At 30.9% G+C, this 19,397-nt stretch overlaps 6 protein-coding genes across 7 annotated transcripts; 3 read left to right on the plus strand and 3 right to left on the minus strand.

Annotated features, from left to right (window-relative positions):
• Positions 1–647: 647 nt before the first annotated feature.
• On the minus strand, positions 648–2,057 carry LOC123684657 (AN1-type zinc finger protein 2A). Its single transcript, XM_045623996.1, has 6 exons — positions 1,835–2,057; positions 1,737–1,779; positions 1,534–1,676; positions 1,203–1,398; positions 1,066–1,150; positions 648–997 (listed from the first exon to the last, which is right to left on the minus strand). Exons 1-6 carry the CDS (start codon positions 1,887–1,889, stop codon positions 815–817), a joined length of 705 nt encoding a protein of 234 aa, XP_045479952.1. The 5' UTR covers positions 1,890–2,057; the 3' UTR covers positions 648–814.
• A 148-nt stretch (positions 2,058–2,205) lies between these two features.
• Positions 2,206–3,674, plus strand: LOC123684655 (39S ribosomal protein L19, mitochondrial). The gene is made up of 6 exons (XM_045623993.1): positions 2,206–2,414; positions 2,466–2,684; positions 2,737–2,870; positions 2,966–3,125; positions 3,265–3,442; positions 3,499–3,674. The coding sequence occupies exons 1-6, from the start codon at positions 2,360–2,362 to the stop codon at positions 3,626–3,628; spliced, it is 876 nt and encodes a 291-aa protein (XP_045479949.1). The 5' UTR covers positions 2,206–2,359; the 3' UTR covers positions 3,629–3,674.
• Positions 3,675–4,124: 450 nt separating this feature from the next.
• Positions 4,125–7,739, minus strand: LOC123684652 (myotubularin-related protein 6). Its single transcript, XM_045623990.1, has 11 exons — positions 7,580–7,739; positions 7,373–7,486; positions 6,997–7,317; positions 6,636–6,896; positions 6,448–6,580; positions 6,139–6,371; positions 5,658–5,908; positions 5,428–5,556; positions 5,246–5,372; positions 4,901–5,191; positions 4,125–4,411 (listed from the first exon to the last, which is right to left on the minus strand). The coding sequence occupies exons 1-11, from the start codon at positions 7,601–7,603 to the stop codon at positions 4,286–4,288; spliced, it is 2,010 nt and encodes a 669-aa protein (XP_045479946.1). The 5' UTR covers positions 7,604–7,739; the 3' UTR covers positions 4,125–4,285.
• A 1,044-nt stretch (positions 7,740–8,783) lies between these two features.
• LOC123684656 (uncharacterized protein C7orf50 homolog) lies at positions 8,784–9,850 on the plus strand. Its single transcript, XM_045623994.1, has one exon. The coding sequence runs from the start codon at positions 8,873–8,875 to the stop codon at positions 9,578–9,580; it is 708 nt and encodes a 235-aa protein (XP_045479950.1). The 5' UTR covers positions 8,784–8,872; the 3' UTR covers positions 9,581–9,850.
• Positions 9,851–10,117: 267 nt separating this feature from the next.
• Positions 10,118–12,436, minus strand: LOC123684654 (transmembrane protein 87A). Its single transcript, XM_045623992.1, has 4 exons — positions 12,173–12,436; positions 12,038–12,098; positions 11,876–11,982; positions 10,118–11,767 (listed from the first exon to the last, which is right to left on the minus strand). Exons 1-4 carry the CDS (start codon positions 12,278–12,280, stop codon positions 10,517–10,519), a joined length of 1,527 nt encoding a protein of 508 aa, XP_045479948.1. The 5' UTR covers positions 12,281–12,436; the 3' UTR covers positions 10,118–10,516.
• A 303-nt stretch (positions 12,437–12,739) lies between these two features.
• On the plus strand, positions 12,740–18,241 carry LOC123684131 (RAC serine/threonine-protein kinase). Of its 2 annotated transcripts, none has more exons than XM_045623272.1 (7): positions 12,740–12,885; positions 14,086–14,199; positions 14,253–14,462; positions 14,755–15,142; positions 15,315–15,704; positions 15,781–16,014; positions 16,999–18,241. In XM_045623272.1, the coding sequence occupies exons 2-7, from the start codon at positions 14,090–14,092 to the stop codon at positions 17,218–17,220; spliced, it is 1,554 nt and encodes a 517-aa protein (XP_045479228.1). In that variant the 5' UTR covers positions 12,740–12,885; positions 14,086–14,089; the 3' UTR covers positions 17,221–18,241. The 2 variants fall into 2 exon arrangements, with proteins under 2 accessions (XP_045479228.1, XP_045479229.1); XM_045623273.1 differs by having other exon boundaries at positions 12,788–12,995.
• Positions 18,242–19,397: the final 1,156 nt, after the last annotated feature.

Below are 19,397 nucleotides of genomic sequence, written 5' to 3' on the forward strand. Positions count from 1 at the left end.
TCTGTACTCCTTAAATTAATTCTACAATATCAACTATGTGTAACAAGTTTAGCATTAAGAGTATGGTTCGTATTTACGGACCTCTTGACACTTGTCAATGGTCAACTAATTTTTCATTGACAGAATTTTGGAGGTTATAAATGATTGATCTCTTTTAATTTGAAAACAACTAATAGTTCTTGATGGCTCTGAATGGTACTTGTTTCATAATTAAAATGATAAAGTTTTTGAGTGTTAGATTTCATGGAAAATATTCATAAACAATAATCTGAAAATTAAAATGACAACTCTCAACCAGAGTGGGCGTGGTTATCGAACCTAACCAGAATAAAAGTACGGTTGCTCTGGTGACAGATAACTCACCGAAGTTTGAGGAATAGTCACCAGTTTTTGAGGAATTTGACATATGCGGACCACCAACTTACTAACCACAGTAACCAAAGCGATATACTGACCATACCTTGAGAGTATTGAAACATTATTTTTAATTATTCTGGTTCAAGAAGAGTTGCAGTATTACGAAAATTCAAAAAATCTTGTAATGGTATTGAAACACTGATAGTGTTGTGTGTTGAAATTAATTAAATATATTTTAATTTATATTTTTACACAAAAACGTCTTTTGAGAATGACCATAATTGAAACTTCAGAATTTTTTAAATATATGTAATCATATTTTGTACATTATATCAGAGCTTTAACTTACTTACTAAAATAACATTATAGTAACAACTGGAAAATGTTAAAAAGTATGAATTTTAAAATAGTATTAAGAATTATAAATGCAAATGAGGAATATTTAATTAGTAAAATCTTAAGATACACTGCAGCGGTCTCGACTGTTTCCGGATCCCCCAACCACAGTCTGGGATGGCTGATTCCATTCTTGTTGGAGTTGCTGAGCAAGCTCAAATTCTATTTCTTCTTGAGTTTTTTCTTTTGGCTTATCATCATTCATAGATAACGATAGTGCTATGGCTAATGCTTCATCTTCTGCCTGAATTTAAGAAATTTATTAAACAACGTTAGCCTTTTAGATATTTCAACTGATAAAAATATACTCACAATACTAGGTTGTATATTATTCTGTGTAGTGGTTCCATTTTGTACTTTTGATTTGTTTTCATTAGTTCTGAGCAGTACAGATTTACTGAAAAGATTCATTTTAATAACTATTATAAAAGAACATTATTTAATGTTACCTTAGCATCGTTTCTCTAATAGACATTTTTCCTGTACACTTATGGTCATTTTGCAATCTGTGTTTCAGACAATAATTTTGTTTACAATCACCACATATAATTGGTACCATCTCCTTAGCTTTACAACCCTTCAAGGAGCATCTATTACTGAAAACTTTTCTCCTACTTCTTGCAGGATCTGACAGGCAATCATTATCTGAAAATTTCCAATAAAATTATTTCCATTTAATATGGAAACTGAATCTAACCAAAAATGTGGTAACTGTTTAATATTTCGTGGAATCAAATAGATGAGTCATCAAAATTTAAAGTATTAAATCAAATAACTCACCAATATGGGAACCAACTATCAAATCAGGCTTTTCTCCATATTTCAGTGGTATTGGTTTATTACAAAGTGGACAAACAGGTACTTGATTATCTTTTGTGTGAAAATTTTTGCAGTTATGATTTTTGAACTGATAATGATTTCCACTGAAAAAAAAACGAAAAATAATCATATTATGATTATAATAAAAGAATGAATACACTTACCAAAAAATTTCGTTGCATGCATCACATTCGAAAGGAAGAAAATCTAGAGAAATAATTAGATATTATTTGCGGAATACTAATATAAAAATTCAACTTGCCTAATCTTTTGCAAGAGGGTTCAGAACACTGTTTTCCTAAATGTGGAAGTTCCATTGCGAAATTAGCTATACACAATTCACACGTTCAACGTCACATATAAAATTTAGTAATGGAAATGGTGTAGTTCTTATATAAATATATGAAAATTTGATAGTGGGGCAAAGAATTATAAATTGATAAATCACGTTAGTGATGAATTGTGTTGTGATGACAAGTATTTTTGTTATGAAGTTTGTATTCTAGAAATTTATTAGAATGACGTTGACAATATTCAAATTTTCTTATTTTTGTTATAACCGGATAATCAAATATTCAATTCTTTATAAATATTAAATTCAAATGTTAGAAGCGTTTCAAATTCACATTTTCAAAAAACTTATTAAACTCATATGAAAAGTTTCTTAAAATTTTGAATATCCGTCATTTGTCTAGTAAATGTCTGAATATTAACCTCACAATATTTTTAAGTACAATCCACATATTTTTTCCACTACATAAAAAACTAGACATAAATTGTATAAAATATGTTGAATAATATAAGAATTTTGAATAAGCCACGAGGAATCAACTGGAAGAATGGTGATTATAATAATATCACTTGAGTACATTCCATCATTAAGCATTTTTTAGTTCTACGAAATTTTTCTTCTGAAGTTATCGATACTAAAAAAAGTGATGGGAACAAAGCTGCAGAAGCTGTGAAAAAGAATTACTTATCTTACCGACATATATATGCAGAGTTCCTTCCAGATCCAAATGTGAAATTTCGAAATACTATCCGTGAAAAGTTAGAAAGGAAGGATATGATCTCCCGTAGAACTCAAGTAGCTATCCCTGAATTTTATGTTGGTGAGTAAAGTGGACATTAAATTAAACTAATTTAAGAGGTATAAACCATCAGGGTCAATAATGGCTGTTACTATTTCTGATCAACATTCACCTGGTAAGACTGAGAGATTTGTTGGCATTTGTATCAAAAGAGAAGGATGTGGATTAAGAGCTAGTTTCATTCTGAGGAATGTAATTGACAATGAGGTATGTTATGACAACTTCACATAAGAATGGCTGTACATAATATTTATTTTAGTCAAACTTGACCTAGGGTTTAGGAAATGTTGATTTAATTTTAGGGTGTTGAAGTTCTATATGAATTATACGATCCCACAATTCAAAAAATTGAAGTATTGAGATTGGAGAAGAGGCTTGATGAGCAATTATTATATTTAAGAGATTCTTATCCAGAGTATAGCACTTTTGATGTGAACATGACACCCGAATTAATTACTGAGGGTAAGAATATCAGATAAAATTGACTTATACCTGGCTGCTATTAATTACTCAATAGATATTTTCGTGAAGAATAGATTTTTTTTCATAATTCATTCATACATTGTATACATATTGACATTTTTGTTTTGGATACTTTCAGATACTCCTGTACCTGTAAATACCACCAAAGTAAAATTGAAGCCTAGACCTTGGACACAAAAGTGGGAACGTCAAAACCTCCAGGGAGTCCAAGAATTTGAGTTGCCACAGAAATTTATGGATAAGGCAGCTAAGGTGGCAAAACCTTGGGAAAAATACGATTTAATGAGGACTTATATGTAAATATAATTTCAAGAATTATCAATTTACCGATCACTAACCGAATTTTTTTTAGGAAAACAATTCCAGAAGAAGAACAGAATGAAATATTTGACGATATTAAAAATCAGTTGCAAAAATTAGAAATAACAAGAAAGAAGATGAAGAGGTCACGTACCTTTGTAAGACCAGTAAAATTAGCTTAATTATATATATTTTTATCGATTAAGTATAAATTAGTTGAAGAAATTATTAGTGGCTTTGAATAACCTAATCTCCAAATCCACTAATTGTTAAGTTTTCTTTTCCTATTTTATTCAGCACATAGATATTTCTCAAAAACGTAAAATTCAAAGATTAAAAGCATCGAAAATTTGCTCAATCCAGTTCGTGTCTCATTACATGGTAATAAGTCTGAATTATTCAATTTTTTAGAATTCAAAATTTATATTTTTTATCATACAGGGGTGTTGGAGGTACAAATAAAAATGAGAAATTGCTTAGATAATTTTAAGAGAAAAAGTCCTAAATACATGGTCCCACAAGCGCTTTGTTTTCAAGATACAGAATGTTAAACTTTGATTCTTACCTCTTATTTAGGAACATCCTGTATAATTGTATATCTTCCTCGAAAATTTATGAAGATATCAATCAAATATTCTATAAGATATTTAAGAAAGGTACGCTAAAATAAATCACAACTTCAAACAATAATTATGATACTTTAATTGAATAGTGCTATAGCCTTATTCTAGTGTATTATATTCGATGTATAAATAGTCAATATAATTCTTTGAAACTGATGATAACAAATAAATAAATTTGACGTTGAAAATTATCACACACTGAAATTTTCCTTCACTTCAACTATCTAGACTTTCACAGCATGTTTTACAAATGGGTAAACTAGTTTGAGCCTCCTGACCTGAAACTTCTCTCTTCGTTATGCATCTCATGCAAAAAACTTCCCCACATTTTCTGCAGTAATTCTGAAAATGAAAATTTTCTTGATAAACCTGCAGAACTAAGGGTATGGTTACTATAGTTATTAAGTTGGTGGTCTGTATATGTCAAATTCCTCAAAACCGGTGACAATTTCCTCAAAATTCGGTGAGTTATCTGTCACCAGAGCAACCGTACTTTTATTCTGGTTATTTTCGGTAACCACGCCCACTCCGGTTGACAGTTGTCATTTTAATTTTCAGATTATTGTTTATGAATATTTTCCATGACATCTAACACTCAAAAACTTTATTATTTTAATTATGAAACAAATACCCTTTAGAGCCATCAAGAACTATTAGTTATTTTCAAATTAAAAGAGATCAACCATTTATAACCTCTAAAATTCTGTCAATGAAAAATTAGTTGACAAGTGTCAAGCGGTCCGTAAGTAGGTTACCTAAAACATTGAAAACCACTAGTAACCGCTCTGAAATTCTCGGCGATATACGGACCATACCCTAACTGAAACCTACCTTTTTACTCAAATTATCGAAAGGTGATGAACAACTGCACTCGGTGGCTCTATTCATCAACTTCCAATCTATAGCTACATTTTCGAAATCATTCTGAATGTCTTCCATCTCTTCTTCGGATGTCCTTGCATCTCTTGCTTTGAAATCAATCTCCAGAGGATGTTCTTGAGTAGGTTCCATAGTTGAATTGCTTCTCACATACTTGTTGTTTACCACATTTACGTGATCGTTCAAAATTTCTCTAGATTGAGTTTTCTTCTTCATAATCATGTTTCTTAATCCTGTTAGTTTCTAAAATAATTATTCCTAGTAAAAAGGGCTTAATTCAATTTTGATTTTATTTACTTTGGACAAAAATTTGAAATGATTTTCAAGTAAGTTTGTGTGATCGTAAGCAGCTAGAACTAGGTCTTCCTGAGGTTCTCTAGGATGAACACCATTTTCAAAGCGACAATACATACCACGCCAAAATCTACGAAAAAATATTCATTGAATTTTTTTCCGATTATCAGAGATAGATTTCCTACCTGATATTTTGGGGACACAAATTCGGAACTAATAGTCCTGGAGAATCGTCAATGGAATATAAAGGATTGATATATTCTTCCCTGCTACTTTCTATATGACCCCAGAAGGAATATGTTCTTTCGTTCAACCTAAAAGAAAATTATTCCGTACAAAAATTCATGAAAATGTCATAAGTAAAATATGGGGTTATTAAAAAATGGTTTCATCGAGGGGTCGCTTTTTCACTTACTTCAGCTCAATCCTTTCTTTTTCGCTGTTTCCTATAAATGTACCAAATTGACATGAATGAACGTGATCATGTAGCGTGAAGAGAAATTGTTCGTTAAATTCAAAAGAACATGGGAAATTCTGCATCAACTGCCAAGTAGCGTCGAGAAATTGTGTGAAGATAGGTGAAATCTCTTTGCTTTCAGTTTGGATGTGACCGCACCTTTCCGAAAATTTGTGTCCAAATGCTAGCCAATCTTTCTCTATTAGTGTCTGGAAAAATCCGAATAAAATATGGAAAATTTATCTACTATCATCAAATAGTTGTTTTTGTATTTTCTTGAAAAAACTAATTGTATTATGTTCCTAAATTGGAGTTACAAACAAAAATGAAAGATTCCTTGGATAATTTTGAGAAAAAAGTCCTGTGAACACAGGTTTTAAAAATTTCATGTTGGAAATAGTTTATGACTATTTCGTTCAATTGAATGGAATATTCGTACCTGATATCCTTTCAAAGTTCTATAGAAAGGATCGAGCAGTAGAGATGCCAAAGAACAAACTTGTGAAGTCCTGTCCCATCCATCAGAGCAATGAATTAAAACAGTTACTCCTTCGTCTACTGCTTGAGCCACAAACCAAGACGTATCCAATATTGACTTGATATGTTTCAACCAACCACTATATTCCATTCCACTGAGAAAACTATTCATTGTTGGATTCTTCAGTTCACAAGCTGGAAATAAAACAGTACATTAAGAAATCGAATTTTTATGGCGATTATATAAAAACAAAACTATTTGGATACCCACTTTCAACTACTTTATTAAGGCTACTTCTCATCACATGTATATTTTCAATGCCTAAGAATTGAAACTTAATATTTTCATAGAATGCCTCATTTTCATATCCTTTTCCTGCTGCTCTATTTGCCATAGCGTTAATCTAATGGAATATTTATTTTTTAATATTAGAAACAGAATATAAATAATAACCTCACCTTTGGTCTTGTGTCAACCACATACATAATGGATGAATTTGAGTTTGTTTTAGCAATATGATACAACATTTTTTCATCTTTCAAGCACCTAGCACTGAACCCTGATAGGGGCTGACTACATCTACATATACTGGCTTTATTATGATGAAGATAAGATAAAACTGGTAATCTCCCTTTAGCTCTAAACTTAGAGCTACCTACTAACACTGAATTATTTGTTGTGTTAGGAACAAAAAGATGTTTAGGGTATGTGTCACAAAGCTAAAATCAAAATTTAAAAACAGTTCAGACTTCCCAGGAGTTACATTCTTGAACTAAAAAAAAATTGAACAGTTTTTTTTTCTAAAAACATCAATTTCACCTTGTATTCTCTATTGAGTTCTGTTAAGCTCCAATGTTCATTGGGGACCCCCATTCTTTGATACTCAGCTAATAAGTTGAAGCAATCCCACCCTCTTGACTTTGAGGAGTCACTGACACTAACAGTGTATGTGAAACAGTATAAATCTTCAATATTAGCTGGTTGCGACAACTGATTTAAAGCAGTAAAAACATCATGACAATCTCTTTCCTTAGGTATGACGAATGTTACAGAAAGGAAAGTTTTTGTTCTTATCAATAATGGTGATCCTGTAGTAGATAGTGGAAGTTTTTCTACATTAGCGATATGCATAAGAAGGATCTGCAAATCATAATGAATAAAATTTACGGGTACGCATTTTTTCTACCATACAAACCCAAGTTTCTTTTTTTTCATCTGGATCCTTGAAAATTAAATGTGTCGCAGCTAGATAAAGTGTTCCTTGCGAAGGAGTTTTTGAATATCTATCCAACATACGAACATTTTCGATCTATAAAACGCAGAAAAATAAAAAAGTAATTTTTTTATGCAAAAATTTATTTGAAACTATGTCACACAAATTCTAAGAGGATATTATCCTTACTTTGGGAGTTTTAATAATTTCCATCGGATGCTAAATGAGATATTTTCAACGCATAAAATTCAATAATTTGTATTTGAAAGAATTCTATACATAAAATTCAATAGGAGTTTGTTTTCATGTTTTTGAGAGGACAAATTATACGTCACTTTACAGTCATAGAAAACTACGATAAGACTGATCTCAAGTACCCTGAAACAACCAGAGAATAGTTTTTTCAATTAACATATTGTATATCTATTATAATTGTAAGAATATTCTTTACACAAAGCACAAAGCTTCTCTAATTATACGTTAAATTAGGCCATTATCATCTATTTTCCACTAGGTCTATTGAAACTTCCGAAAAGTGTGAACTTGGCTGACTAAATTTCTTATCTATGACTGAATTTCGCTGACACATTTGCCGAATATACCCGAACGTGTTTGGAAGCAGTACCCAGTGGCGTAGTAAGGATATATTTATTATATTTGTAATGCGAAAAGCGTTAGTATAGTATAGCAGTAAAGTGAGTGAGGGTATATATTGTGGTCAAATCTTACCATAGGATGAGGTTTTATGGTAAAAGTACAACTGTACAAATTTAAATTATACAAGTAATGAACTGACTCAATTCAAATTAGCCTTCGTTGATAGTACCTATGCATTTCTTGCGTTTCCACAGAAACGATTTTTCAAAAGCCCCATTTCATGGTGGTGACGGCAAAGTGCCGCCAGGAATAATATTCCTCACAGTATGAGTTTTGAAATTCAGTTAGCTCTGAAATATTGGAAACTTTGCACAGCAGTTAAAGGTTAAAACAATTTGTACTCTGGTGCACAACCATGGATATTGCATGATAAAATTTATTGACAGAGTGGGTTGTCCTCAAAAACGGGACATCCTTTGCATACGCACCTGACAAACCTGCTAAAAAAATTGAGCAATTTGTTAACCCGACTTTTAGTGACTTGACCGTAGTAAGTTGTCATAGTTCATTCCATAGCCACTAAAGGGCTTATCTATTTATTATTAGTTCATTGACCGGCTTAATGCACGTCACTGACTTGAAGAAATTCTTCGGATATCTCCGGCGGCGGCAATGCTGACGACTAATTTCATACCACTATTTTATTTTCTCGGTAAAATGTAAAATCACAGACTAACTAACTAGTAATCTGTGGTAAAATAGCCTTTCTTTTCGGCTAGTTCTATGATCTAACCTTAAACTTTCTAATAACACAAACTAGTGCCATCAATGTGTTAACCTCTCTTTTTACGGAATGAAAATATTTGATAATTTTTATATTTCACAATGGAAGTAGAACAAAAATCATTAAAAAAACGTAACCGTGGTCATAATAAGCGAATTTGTTTTAACGAAGAGACAGTAACCAAAAGTACAGCTGAATCACTTCTATCACAGGAACAAAAAGAAATAAAAATAGATGCTTCCACTGTTTTAAACAAAATTGAGAATGAAGAAATCGGCATAAGACGTCAACCCAAGAAGTCTAAGCAAAAGGATTCGATTAAGAACGATCAAGTGAAGAGTGATGATATTATCAAACCAAAGAAAAGAAAACGAAATGAACTAAGCAAGGAAAAATTGAATGAAAAATCTAAGGATGAAGATGGAAGTGTAACTGAAAAATCCGATAATTCTGTTTCAAAACGAAGTTTGAAACGATTGAAGAAACAGCAAATGGAGGAAGCAAAAAAAATTGAATCGGATATCGATTGCCAGAAAAAAGCTTTGAACTATTTATCAAATTGGAAATATAATAAATCTGAATGGAAATTTGAAAAATTGAGGCAGATTTGGTTGGTCCAAAATTTATACAATGACAAGAAAATAGATGCCAAATATTGGGATACACTTTTAGAATATTTCACCAACTCACAGGGTAAAGTACGTCAAAAATTACTTGATGAGGCAGTCAAAATAGTTGAAAATGATGAAGATCAATCGAATGAAGACGTGAAACTCAATAGAGCAAGGGATATTGTTCAAAACTTGTGAGGAGATATTTGAATGAACTAAGCAATATTAGTTGATAGTTATTTAAATTTCTGTATAGAATATTACCAATTTTTATATCCCTTGCTGTATTTTACTAGGTCCGTTCGAACAAACGGTTCAGACAAGTTTGGATCGCTGCTTGAACAAAAACCTTATTTTGAGGGTAAAAATATCCTATCAATTTTTCATTTATAAGAACTCAAATGACTTCTTGTTACCTATTTATAATTCATGGTTGAACTATTGAAAATAAAGAATGTTTTATATTAAGTGTGTAACTTATTTTTATGCAATTTAAAACAGTAAAATTCCAGCATTTCTTCAAATCCATAATATTGTGAGATGTTATACAAGATCCATCAATTCGCTCTTTAAGAACAATAAAGATAATTCAACAGAAGTTAGATATTTGAATTTGCCAAAGAGATATATTGTTGGATATTTATTTTAGAACAAATTAAACTTTAAAATGTGCCAACGTTTATACGTGCTTTCAGTGTGAAAAAGATATAAGGGGATAACAGGAAAACAATTATATTTTTTATAGTGAGAACAATTTTAATATTTCACGATTTCATACATGCTTATATGTTAAATATAAGATTAAAATAATATACAATTTTGTTATTCAATTTGACTTCTAAAACAAAAATTTTTACAACAAAGATGAATACTCAATTAAGGAACACTGAATTTTAAAATAAATACTGCAATTCTATAAGAAAAATCTTTAAATAAAATGTTCTAAGTGTTCTATCACAATAATCACACAATAAATCAAAGTAAAAAATTGGTTTTCAATAAATCTAAGTAGTAGATATTAATTGAAAGCCAATATTGAACAATATATAAATATATATATATGTACATATCCAATAGAATCTTATGAAGCTCTACAAATAAGTAATAAAAATAATACAACAAAATATGACTTAATCACTGCATCTTCGAGACTTCAAATCTTGTATTTACTATCTCTTCGTCGGAGTCTAGGATAGATAAAGTGGGTTCACTTTTAATATGCTCCTGTAACCACTCTAAATCGTCTTCAACTGATTTTTCTCGCTTTCCCATGTTTTTATTCGAGTTATGATGAACTCTGACCTTTACTCCATAAGCATCATTCACTAATTGCGCCTCTTCTTCATCATCTTCCGTATCCAACAGAGGTACAAAGGCATATCTTTGATTGTTATTTGTGGGGCGCCACAAGACCATAATAACTAGCAGTATACACGAAAATAAGATATGCCAATAAGCCTCATCCAGCCATAAATCTTTCCATACAGACAAGCAACTAACCAATCTGTGAGTTTTAATAGAATAAAGCATAAAAACAACGGAAGCCACAAGAGAAAATATTAAGGTATTGGTAAAATGTCTGTATAGAGACAATTTAACTTCGTTACGGCGCAATTTCAGGGTACGAGTAGTGTTTACTAAAGCACTGAAAATCCACCAACATATTGCGGAGTCCAAAACTGCAAGTGGAACAGAAGCTACTAGCAGATCTCTTTGGTCATTTTTAGGATGCACGATTCTTAAATAAGCTTCCGAGCAGGCAAGAAAGAAGTACAATAAACCTACACCTACAACTCTATGAAGGGTGGCTCCAAGCCTGGGTTTCACTATACCAAAGCCTAAACTTACTATAATGACTAACATTCTAGCTAAGGTACGTTTGGCGCACGAAACCCATTCTGCAAAAAGCATTGCACCTTGAACACGAACTCCTGTATTATTGATACTCTGGTACTCTGCATAGAATGTGGCCTTTTCCAACATTCCAAGTAAAATTACTCCACCAATCCAAAATTGTACACGCAAAAGGTCCCTCCATTGCAAAAATGAAAAAACCAACCACATTACTCCTAAAAAGACATAAAAAACACACATAAAGCCATAAAAAGGCAAAAGGGGCCAATCTGCAGCTGAAAGGTAGCCGTAACTGCTTCTCATTTCTAGGTGAAGGTTTAATCGGGCGCCTGTAGTGTTTGAAGCCACTTGAAATGATATGATATAAAATCCATCATGTGGTATGGTATATGCTGGATGTAAAGTTTTATGTAGTGATTTTTCATCTTGGCTCGGAGGGGCACCATCAATTATGATATGATCATCGCATTTGAATATTTTGCTGTATTTGAAGATTAGAGAATTGTTGCTGAATTGACTGGATCTGATAAGCTGAAAATAAAATCAATATATCTTTCTATATGTTGTCAAAAGGATATTGTGTTATCTAGGATTCAAGAAATATTAAATAATGCTCATGAGAGATCTTCTGAAATATACCTCTTGTGCCTGTTTAACTGCATCAGCATAATCCCAACAAGCTAAAGGAACAATGGCTATTTCCAAACTAATACTGGTGTCGACATTGTTGGGAGGCTCACAAATTACTGAAATCAAGTAGAAGTTCAGATAAACCGTTTTAAAATGATTAACTTTTCTTACCCTGAACAAAAGTTTGCGCACCCTTATACAAGCTTTGAGGTAGATTATACAGATTATAACCCTAAAAATATAATGTTATTTAGCTACAAGTGATTAAAATAATTCAATTCAGCACTGAAAACTCAAAATACATACAGTATCAACAGTGGAGAAATTAAAGAACCAATTGCTTCCTTGAGAAAAGCATTGGCATTGCCATACAAATAGCGTGAAGAAAAAATAAAGTCTGCATATTATATTCATATTATGTCCAGTATACAAATAAGAAGCTGACTGTTAATTCCTCTTTTTTTATCATTAGTGAAGGAAATAAAGATTCCAATTTTCAAGATCAAAATGTATTCAACCAACACGGACAAATACAACGTTGACGTAAGTTGACACTGTTGACAGGTCTCATATTTCATACGTCATGCAAGAGGCAAGTTAGCAAGAGCGTGAGCAGAGACCAATAATCTTTTAAAAAGATAAAGACATTCTGTGGCAATATTCTATGAGCACAGAAAATAGAATGTTTTGTTTTTCTTCTTCATTTTTTGGCAATCGGTGATCGCTCATCATAGATTCAAAGGAAATACCTAATGTATTATGCTTTATATAGAAATTCAATAATTGTCCCTTTAACTGTTGAAATTATTTTTTGTTTCCTATTTTTTTTTACTTAGAACGCATATAAGAATTTAACATAGAAAAAATAAACAGTAAGCGTCTTCAACTCCGTGGCTGCTAACATTATTTGTTGACTTTGATAGAATGCGAAAATGTCCTTGTTTTAGGAATATTTTGCGTAGTAATTTGGATTAATTTGGAAATATTTAATGAATCAATATAGTTGAAGGCTCCTGAAGGTATATATTTCAATACAGAGTGTTCAGAAAACTATTCTTTTGAGTGTGTCTTAACCGAGTATGATTTTTGCCACCACCTGTTATTTAATTACCTCACGATAATATTTGAGGTATTGTATTGCGTTTAAATTGCACACATGGAAATTCAATAAGTTTTTACAAAAGTCTGTTCATTTTCAATTAATCATAATTTGATTTGTTTTCTTTAGCTTCTTAAAATGGCTCTTCTAAAAATAACTAGTGTCAGTTTTATATTTCCTTCAAGACTTTACTTTCAGAAAGGGAAATATTGAATTAAATGGAGGAATAAAATTTCATAACTTTTTTAATGGACTAATATAATCCATTCAACCTGGTTATGTAGAATTGCAAATGCTGTCATATTCCTTATTTAATTTATCAGATAATATTCTTCCATTTCAGAAACTGAAATGTTCAAATATATGAGAGAATTAAATTTCCTTTCTTTTTTTAAGGAATTTATTAATTGATTAAATCTAGCTAGGTAAAATCGTAATTATTATTACAACTGTTTATTCAATTCATTATTTCTAGAAATCATTTCTACAATTAAAAAAGATTCTTTTTATTAGAATGGAATATTCTTCCTTCATACTAAAGAAATAATGTAACTGCCTTATTTGATAATGAATAAATGTAAATAATTCCAAATATATTGAACTGAGAATAATACATTTTCATATATATGTGAATGTAACAGACTTCCATACATGTAATTATATGCAAAATACATGACTTCATAATATAAACATTTTGAGAAAGGTTAGATGGTTGTAAATATTTGATTATATCTGAAAGATAACTTTGTTCACCAAAAGATGAAAATGAGTCAGTAAAATCAAATCAATAACAAATAGGTGCAGAAAAGAGATAATATTTATCTTATGTATCAAATTGTGGAAGAAGTTATTATGAATTCAAAGTTTACTTAGTTACTGTTGGTTTCAAATAAGTTACCTTTAAAGTAAATATTCTGTTATATTGTCCTCAAATGGTGGAAGAATTCTTTTATTAAATATTTTTCATAAATGTGTAAAAGTAATAGATTAAGGTTTTATTTTTACAGCCTTTTCAAAAGGTTGTTGGTCAATTTTTTTAAAAGTTAAAATCATGAATTGTATTGACTTATTTTTATGACCAAATAAGAATTGTAAAGTATTATTCCTTTTTTTTTCACAGAAAAATGAGTCAAATTTCGCAGATTGCTCCTTCAGCCCCTAAAAGTGCAGCTAATATAATAAAAGAAGGTTGGTTGTATAAGAGAGGGGAGAGAATCAAAAATTGGCGACCTAGGTATAAAAATGAAAAGAAAAACAGAATATTTATTGACAAAATGTGTTTATTAGGTATTTTATTCTATTGGATGATGGTTCCCTTTTTGGTTTCAAGAATAGACCACATGTCACTGCCATGAGCGATCCCTTGAATAATTTTACTGTTAGAGGATGTCAAATCATGTCAACTGATAGGCCCAAACCTTATACTTTTATTATAAGAGGCTTGCAATGGACAACTGTAATTGAAAGAATGTTCAACGTTGAGACTGAACAAGAAAGGTATAGTTGCTTCGTATTTAAATGTTATACATAGTCAATAATATTGCACTGGTAAAATCTCGGTACCTATTAGCACATTTGGATGTTAAATTATAAAGGGTGACTATGTCAAAATTAAGGAGAATGTAGATCAAAGGGTACCCTACATGCTATTAGAAAATCCCCAAATTAGAATTTTTACACTTTTCCAGATATATTTTTCGAATCTGAATCAACTAACTAATAAATTTTTTCATCAAATCTTCTTGGGCTGTCTTATATTTTATTGTGAATTTCTCTCAATCTTTTATAGAGAGGAATGGATTTTAGCAATAAAAACTGTTGCGGAACGATTATCAACCGAATACTCTGATGTGGAAATGAATTCTATGCCATATAATGCAGGACCCATCGAAATAGCAGAGCCGGCAGCTGAAGACTTATCAAAAAAATTTCTCCTTCAAGGAACATCATACTCAAAATCATCTGGCAAAAAAAAGGTCACTCTAGAATCATTTGAATTCTTGAAAGTTCTTGGTAAAGGTACCTTCGGAAAGGTAATTCTGTGCAGGGAGAAAAGTACAGCTAGATTGTATGCCATAAAAATACTGAAGAAAGAGGTCATTATTCAGAAAGATGAAGTGGCACATACACAGACTGAAAATCGAGTGCTTAGGAGTACAAATCATCCATTTTTAACAGTAAGGATTATTCTTTGAAATTACGCAAAACTTGGAAATTTCTAAAGGCCTAATAATACCTTTAGTATTATTTGCCTCGAGTTATTATTTATTGTGTTAAAATTATACTTTTAATGAAATATTTCGTTGCAATTTTGGTGTATCTCGTAATGATCAAATTTTCACTTTTCAGTCTCTAAAATATTCATTTCAAACTAACGAGAGATTGTGTTTCGTCATGGAATACGTAAATGGGGGAGAGCTCTTCTTCCACCTTTCCCGAGAAAGAGTATTCTCAGAAGAACGCACAAGATTTTATGGAGCGGAAATTATTTCTGCATTAGCCTACTTACATTCTCAGGGAATAATCTATCGAGACCTCAAATTAGAAAATCTGTTACTCGATAAAGATGGACACATAAAAATAACAGATTTTGGTCTTTGTAAAGAAGATATAACTTACGGTCAAACGACAAGAACATTTTGCGGTACTCCAGAGTATTTAGCTCCAGAAGTATTGGAAGATAACGATTACGGCAGAGCTGTAGATTGGTGGGGTATTGGAGTTGTCATGTATGAAATGGTAATAAAAAAAAAATCTTGAATACTTCTATTCCAGCTTTTTGCACCTGATATTCATTAACTAATCGAATTTTCAGATGTGTGGAAGACTTCCATTTTACAATAAAGATCATGAAATCCTTTTTCAACTGATTTGTCTGGAATCGGTGCGTTTCCCGGGAAAATTGAGCAATGCAGCTAAAGACCTACTCTCAGGACTTCTAGTCAAAAAACCAGAATTGAGGTTAGGTGGTGGTCCCGAGGACGCAAAACAAATAATGGAGCATCCGTTCTTCAGTTGTATCAATTGGACGGATTTGGAAATGAAAAGGGTAAATATTTGTTCTTCAATTCTTATGTAGAATTTATTGCTTCGCCTTGTGTATACATTAAAGGTGCATACAATTAGGATACACTAATTTGTAGGATGTTGTGACCAATCAGAGAACAGATATCGTTGGTTTTTGACAGAATAATTGCTTCATGTTAGGTTAGGTGAGGTTAGGACTTCTTTGTGTCTGTCTGTCATAAGAGTGAATTATCAATAAATATTATCAATCGTTAATCTACTAACATTGTAAGATCCTTGACATAAATTCACTTGTACCCAAAATTGAATCTTTCTGGATGATTCATATGAGAAGATGAAAGTCCACAAGTTCTTATCCACTTGTTGATAATTTGCCGATAATCTGTTAGTTTGTATAGTTCAAACAGGACTTACCTACATCAAGATATTTTCATTTCAAATATCTTAGTAACCTGTGTGTTATCAGTTGCATTCATTAGATTCATTCCTATTTGTATTTGTGAGTTATATCAATTCAATAGAAATGACAAATATCACTTGCGTTAGTTTGATAACAAAGAGATTGAAATAGCGATTCTTATTGTTGAATTCAAAAAATATGATGAACCACATTAAGTGCAGTCTAAGTGCACTCCCAAAAATTTAACAGTATTTTTAGAAGTGACTTTCTCGCCCAAATATACCAATTCCAAAGGATCTGAATAAGTTTTAAGAATACATAAGTTCATATATTTGGTCTTATTGATATAACAAAGCATTCAAGTGATACCATCCACAAGCAAATAAGTTCATTGCAAATGGATCAGTATAATCCGGTAGACAATTGACAAACAAAACAAATAAAAGCGGTCACAGGACAGAGCCCTGCGGAACTCCTACATTATGAATAATAACGAATAATTGTGAAAAGAATACAACAGAAAATGAATATTTTTGCAATGGAACTATTAAAAAAATTTTTCTTGAGGATTTACAAGTAAAAATAATTATTTCAATAATTTTATAGATACCACCACCGTTCAAACCTCAAGTGACGAGCGAAACGGACACCAGATATTTCGATCAAGAGTTTACAGGAGAAAGTGTCGAATTGACTCCTCCAGAGCCTGATAGGATATTGAGTTCCATTCAAGAGGAACCCCATTTTCCACAGTTCAGTTTTCAAGACTTATCGTCAACAATCGGCAGTTCAAGTCATATAGGCAGTAGCATGAGTAGTATAGCATAGGTGAAGTGTTTAGAGGATGACATTTGAATTCGAGTGAGTAGATAAAAGTTTGTATTGGTCTTTTTCATCGGCATTGAAATGAAAATGAGAAGGTATATAATTTGTTGATTAAAAGTAATTCTAATAGGGAATATGCATAGAATGTTTGCCTGTTATGTTTTGAGTTTGAAGTGGAAACATTTTATTTTCATTTTATTTCGAGGATAGCACTTCGTAAGAGAAATATTTCTTGAAAAAAAAAAAATTTCTAAGATAAGGTAGGAATTTTGATGACTAGAATTTTTTTTTAACATCCCAACAGAATCCGATAAGAACACAAGAAAAAATTATGCGAATGAGTTGAATTATGAAAAAAAAATACTAAATTAATATATAAACCACTATAGTTCTGATAAAAAAAAGGGGATTTGGTGATGTTTTAACTTCCAAAAAAAAAAATTTAAGTGTAACATTGTAATGCTGCACAGGAAGAAATTAACTTCATTATTCTCCAAGATGATTCATAACAAGATTTTTAACATTTTTGTGAGAAGATAAGAGTTACTGTTGAACGATTGTATTGAATTTGGGAGATTGTGATACCTTGTTGAATTGTCTTTCTGACTGTATATATAATGACATAAAAAGTAAAGGAATTGTGTAAATACTGTTATTGGAAATGTTGAAAAAAGTATTATTCATTTCAGTAATTTCGGAATCTGTAATTTTGAACTTGTACTTTTTTCAAATATAAAGGGAATTGAAATTCATTCGGAGAAATCCATCAGTGTGAATTGTAGAATGGGATAGAAAATATTTATGAGATAAACATATAGTTCAATGTGTTCTATTTCTAAATGTAACAAGTATACTAGGTTGGCTGTATAATTGGCGAAAGTAATTCAGTTATGGTTTGAAGATGTTGCTTATATTAAATATTTGATTTTGTTTAATTTACTCATTTAATTTGAGCTATGTATATAATGATCAATCATTGTTTTTAAAACTAATCTGGTATATCAAATATATTTATTACATTATATTTCATGGCTTTTTATTCAGTCGTTTACAATGGCAATACCTTTTTTTGTCTATATTTACGGCTATTTTTTGTCTTAAACTCTATAGTACCATTCCTTTTTCTACACTGATACAAGGGAACTTCAGGATTGCAAACCATGAAAATTTGACATTTAATTCAAGTTATTTTTTAGGTTATATTTTTATTTTGTGAAGTTTCACATTTGAAAAAAAACATAACCTCAAAAATAAATTGAGACAAATGAGATTTTCATGATTGGCAATTCTAAAGAAGCATATGATCTATTTAATCCTGAAAAAGAGTTTGAGGAGATCATCAACAGTTAATGTTGAAATCAAAGATTAATCTTTGGTTGAAATAAAATTATTTCTTTATCTGAGGGTTAAAACCCTCAGTACTTAGTACTAAATGTTAAAACATTCAGTTAGGTGTAGATCTTTGGATTAAATAATATGTTTGAACAAGCTAAAGGCTTCTCGGAAGTGTCACAGAGGAGGCCTAGAAGATTCGGAATAGATAATAATAATAATAGGTAATACCTTTAATCAGAGGAAAAAGCAAGCATTGTTTTGATCTGGATGCGCTTCACTATTGAGACAATGCAACAAATGAAATAAATAATTCCTTTAAATATGTTTCATTTTTACGTATTGGGTTAATAATATGAATCGGTAAATAACAATAATACTTTTATTGAATACTTATTTTTTACAACAGATATAATTGAAACAATACTTAACATTTTTTAAAAAGCATAATAACTTCAATTATAGTAATCAATAGGATTTATTCATATATACATTTTGTCTCTAACAAAATTTAGACATAACAATTATTAATTTATTCTGAGTATCCTTATTATTCACAATAAGTGAATTGATGAAAAAACACCATTGAAAAAGATTCAAATGGAAATATTTATACTATATGTGATTTTGAATGTAAAAATCTCATGTTATTAGATATAACAAATAGGTATAATATACCAGTTTCAAGAAATATCAATATATTTTTATATATGAATGGACTGAATGAAAATGGTGAAGATAAAAAATATATAGAAATTTGCAGTTAGTAATACAACATTTGGTTTCGATACTGTGATTCGACTTTTGCTGAACAGGTTAGGTTAGTTTATTATATGATGTTTGTTCTT

This window comes from Harmonia axyridis, chromosome 7 (genome assembly GCF_914767665.1).
Source record: "Harmonia axyridis chromosome 7, icHarAxyr1.1, whole genome shotgun sequence".
In the NCBI taxonomy this organism is placed as follows: Eukaryota; Metazoa; Arthropoda; class Insecta; order Coleoptera; family Coccinellidae; genus Harmonia; species Harmonia axyridis.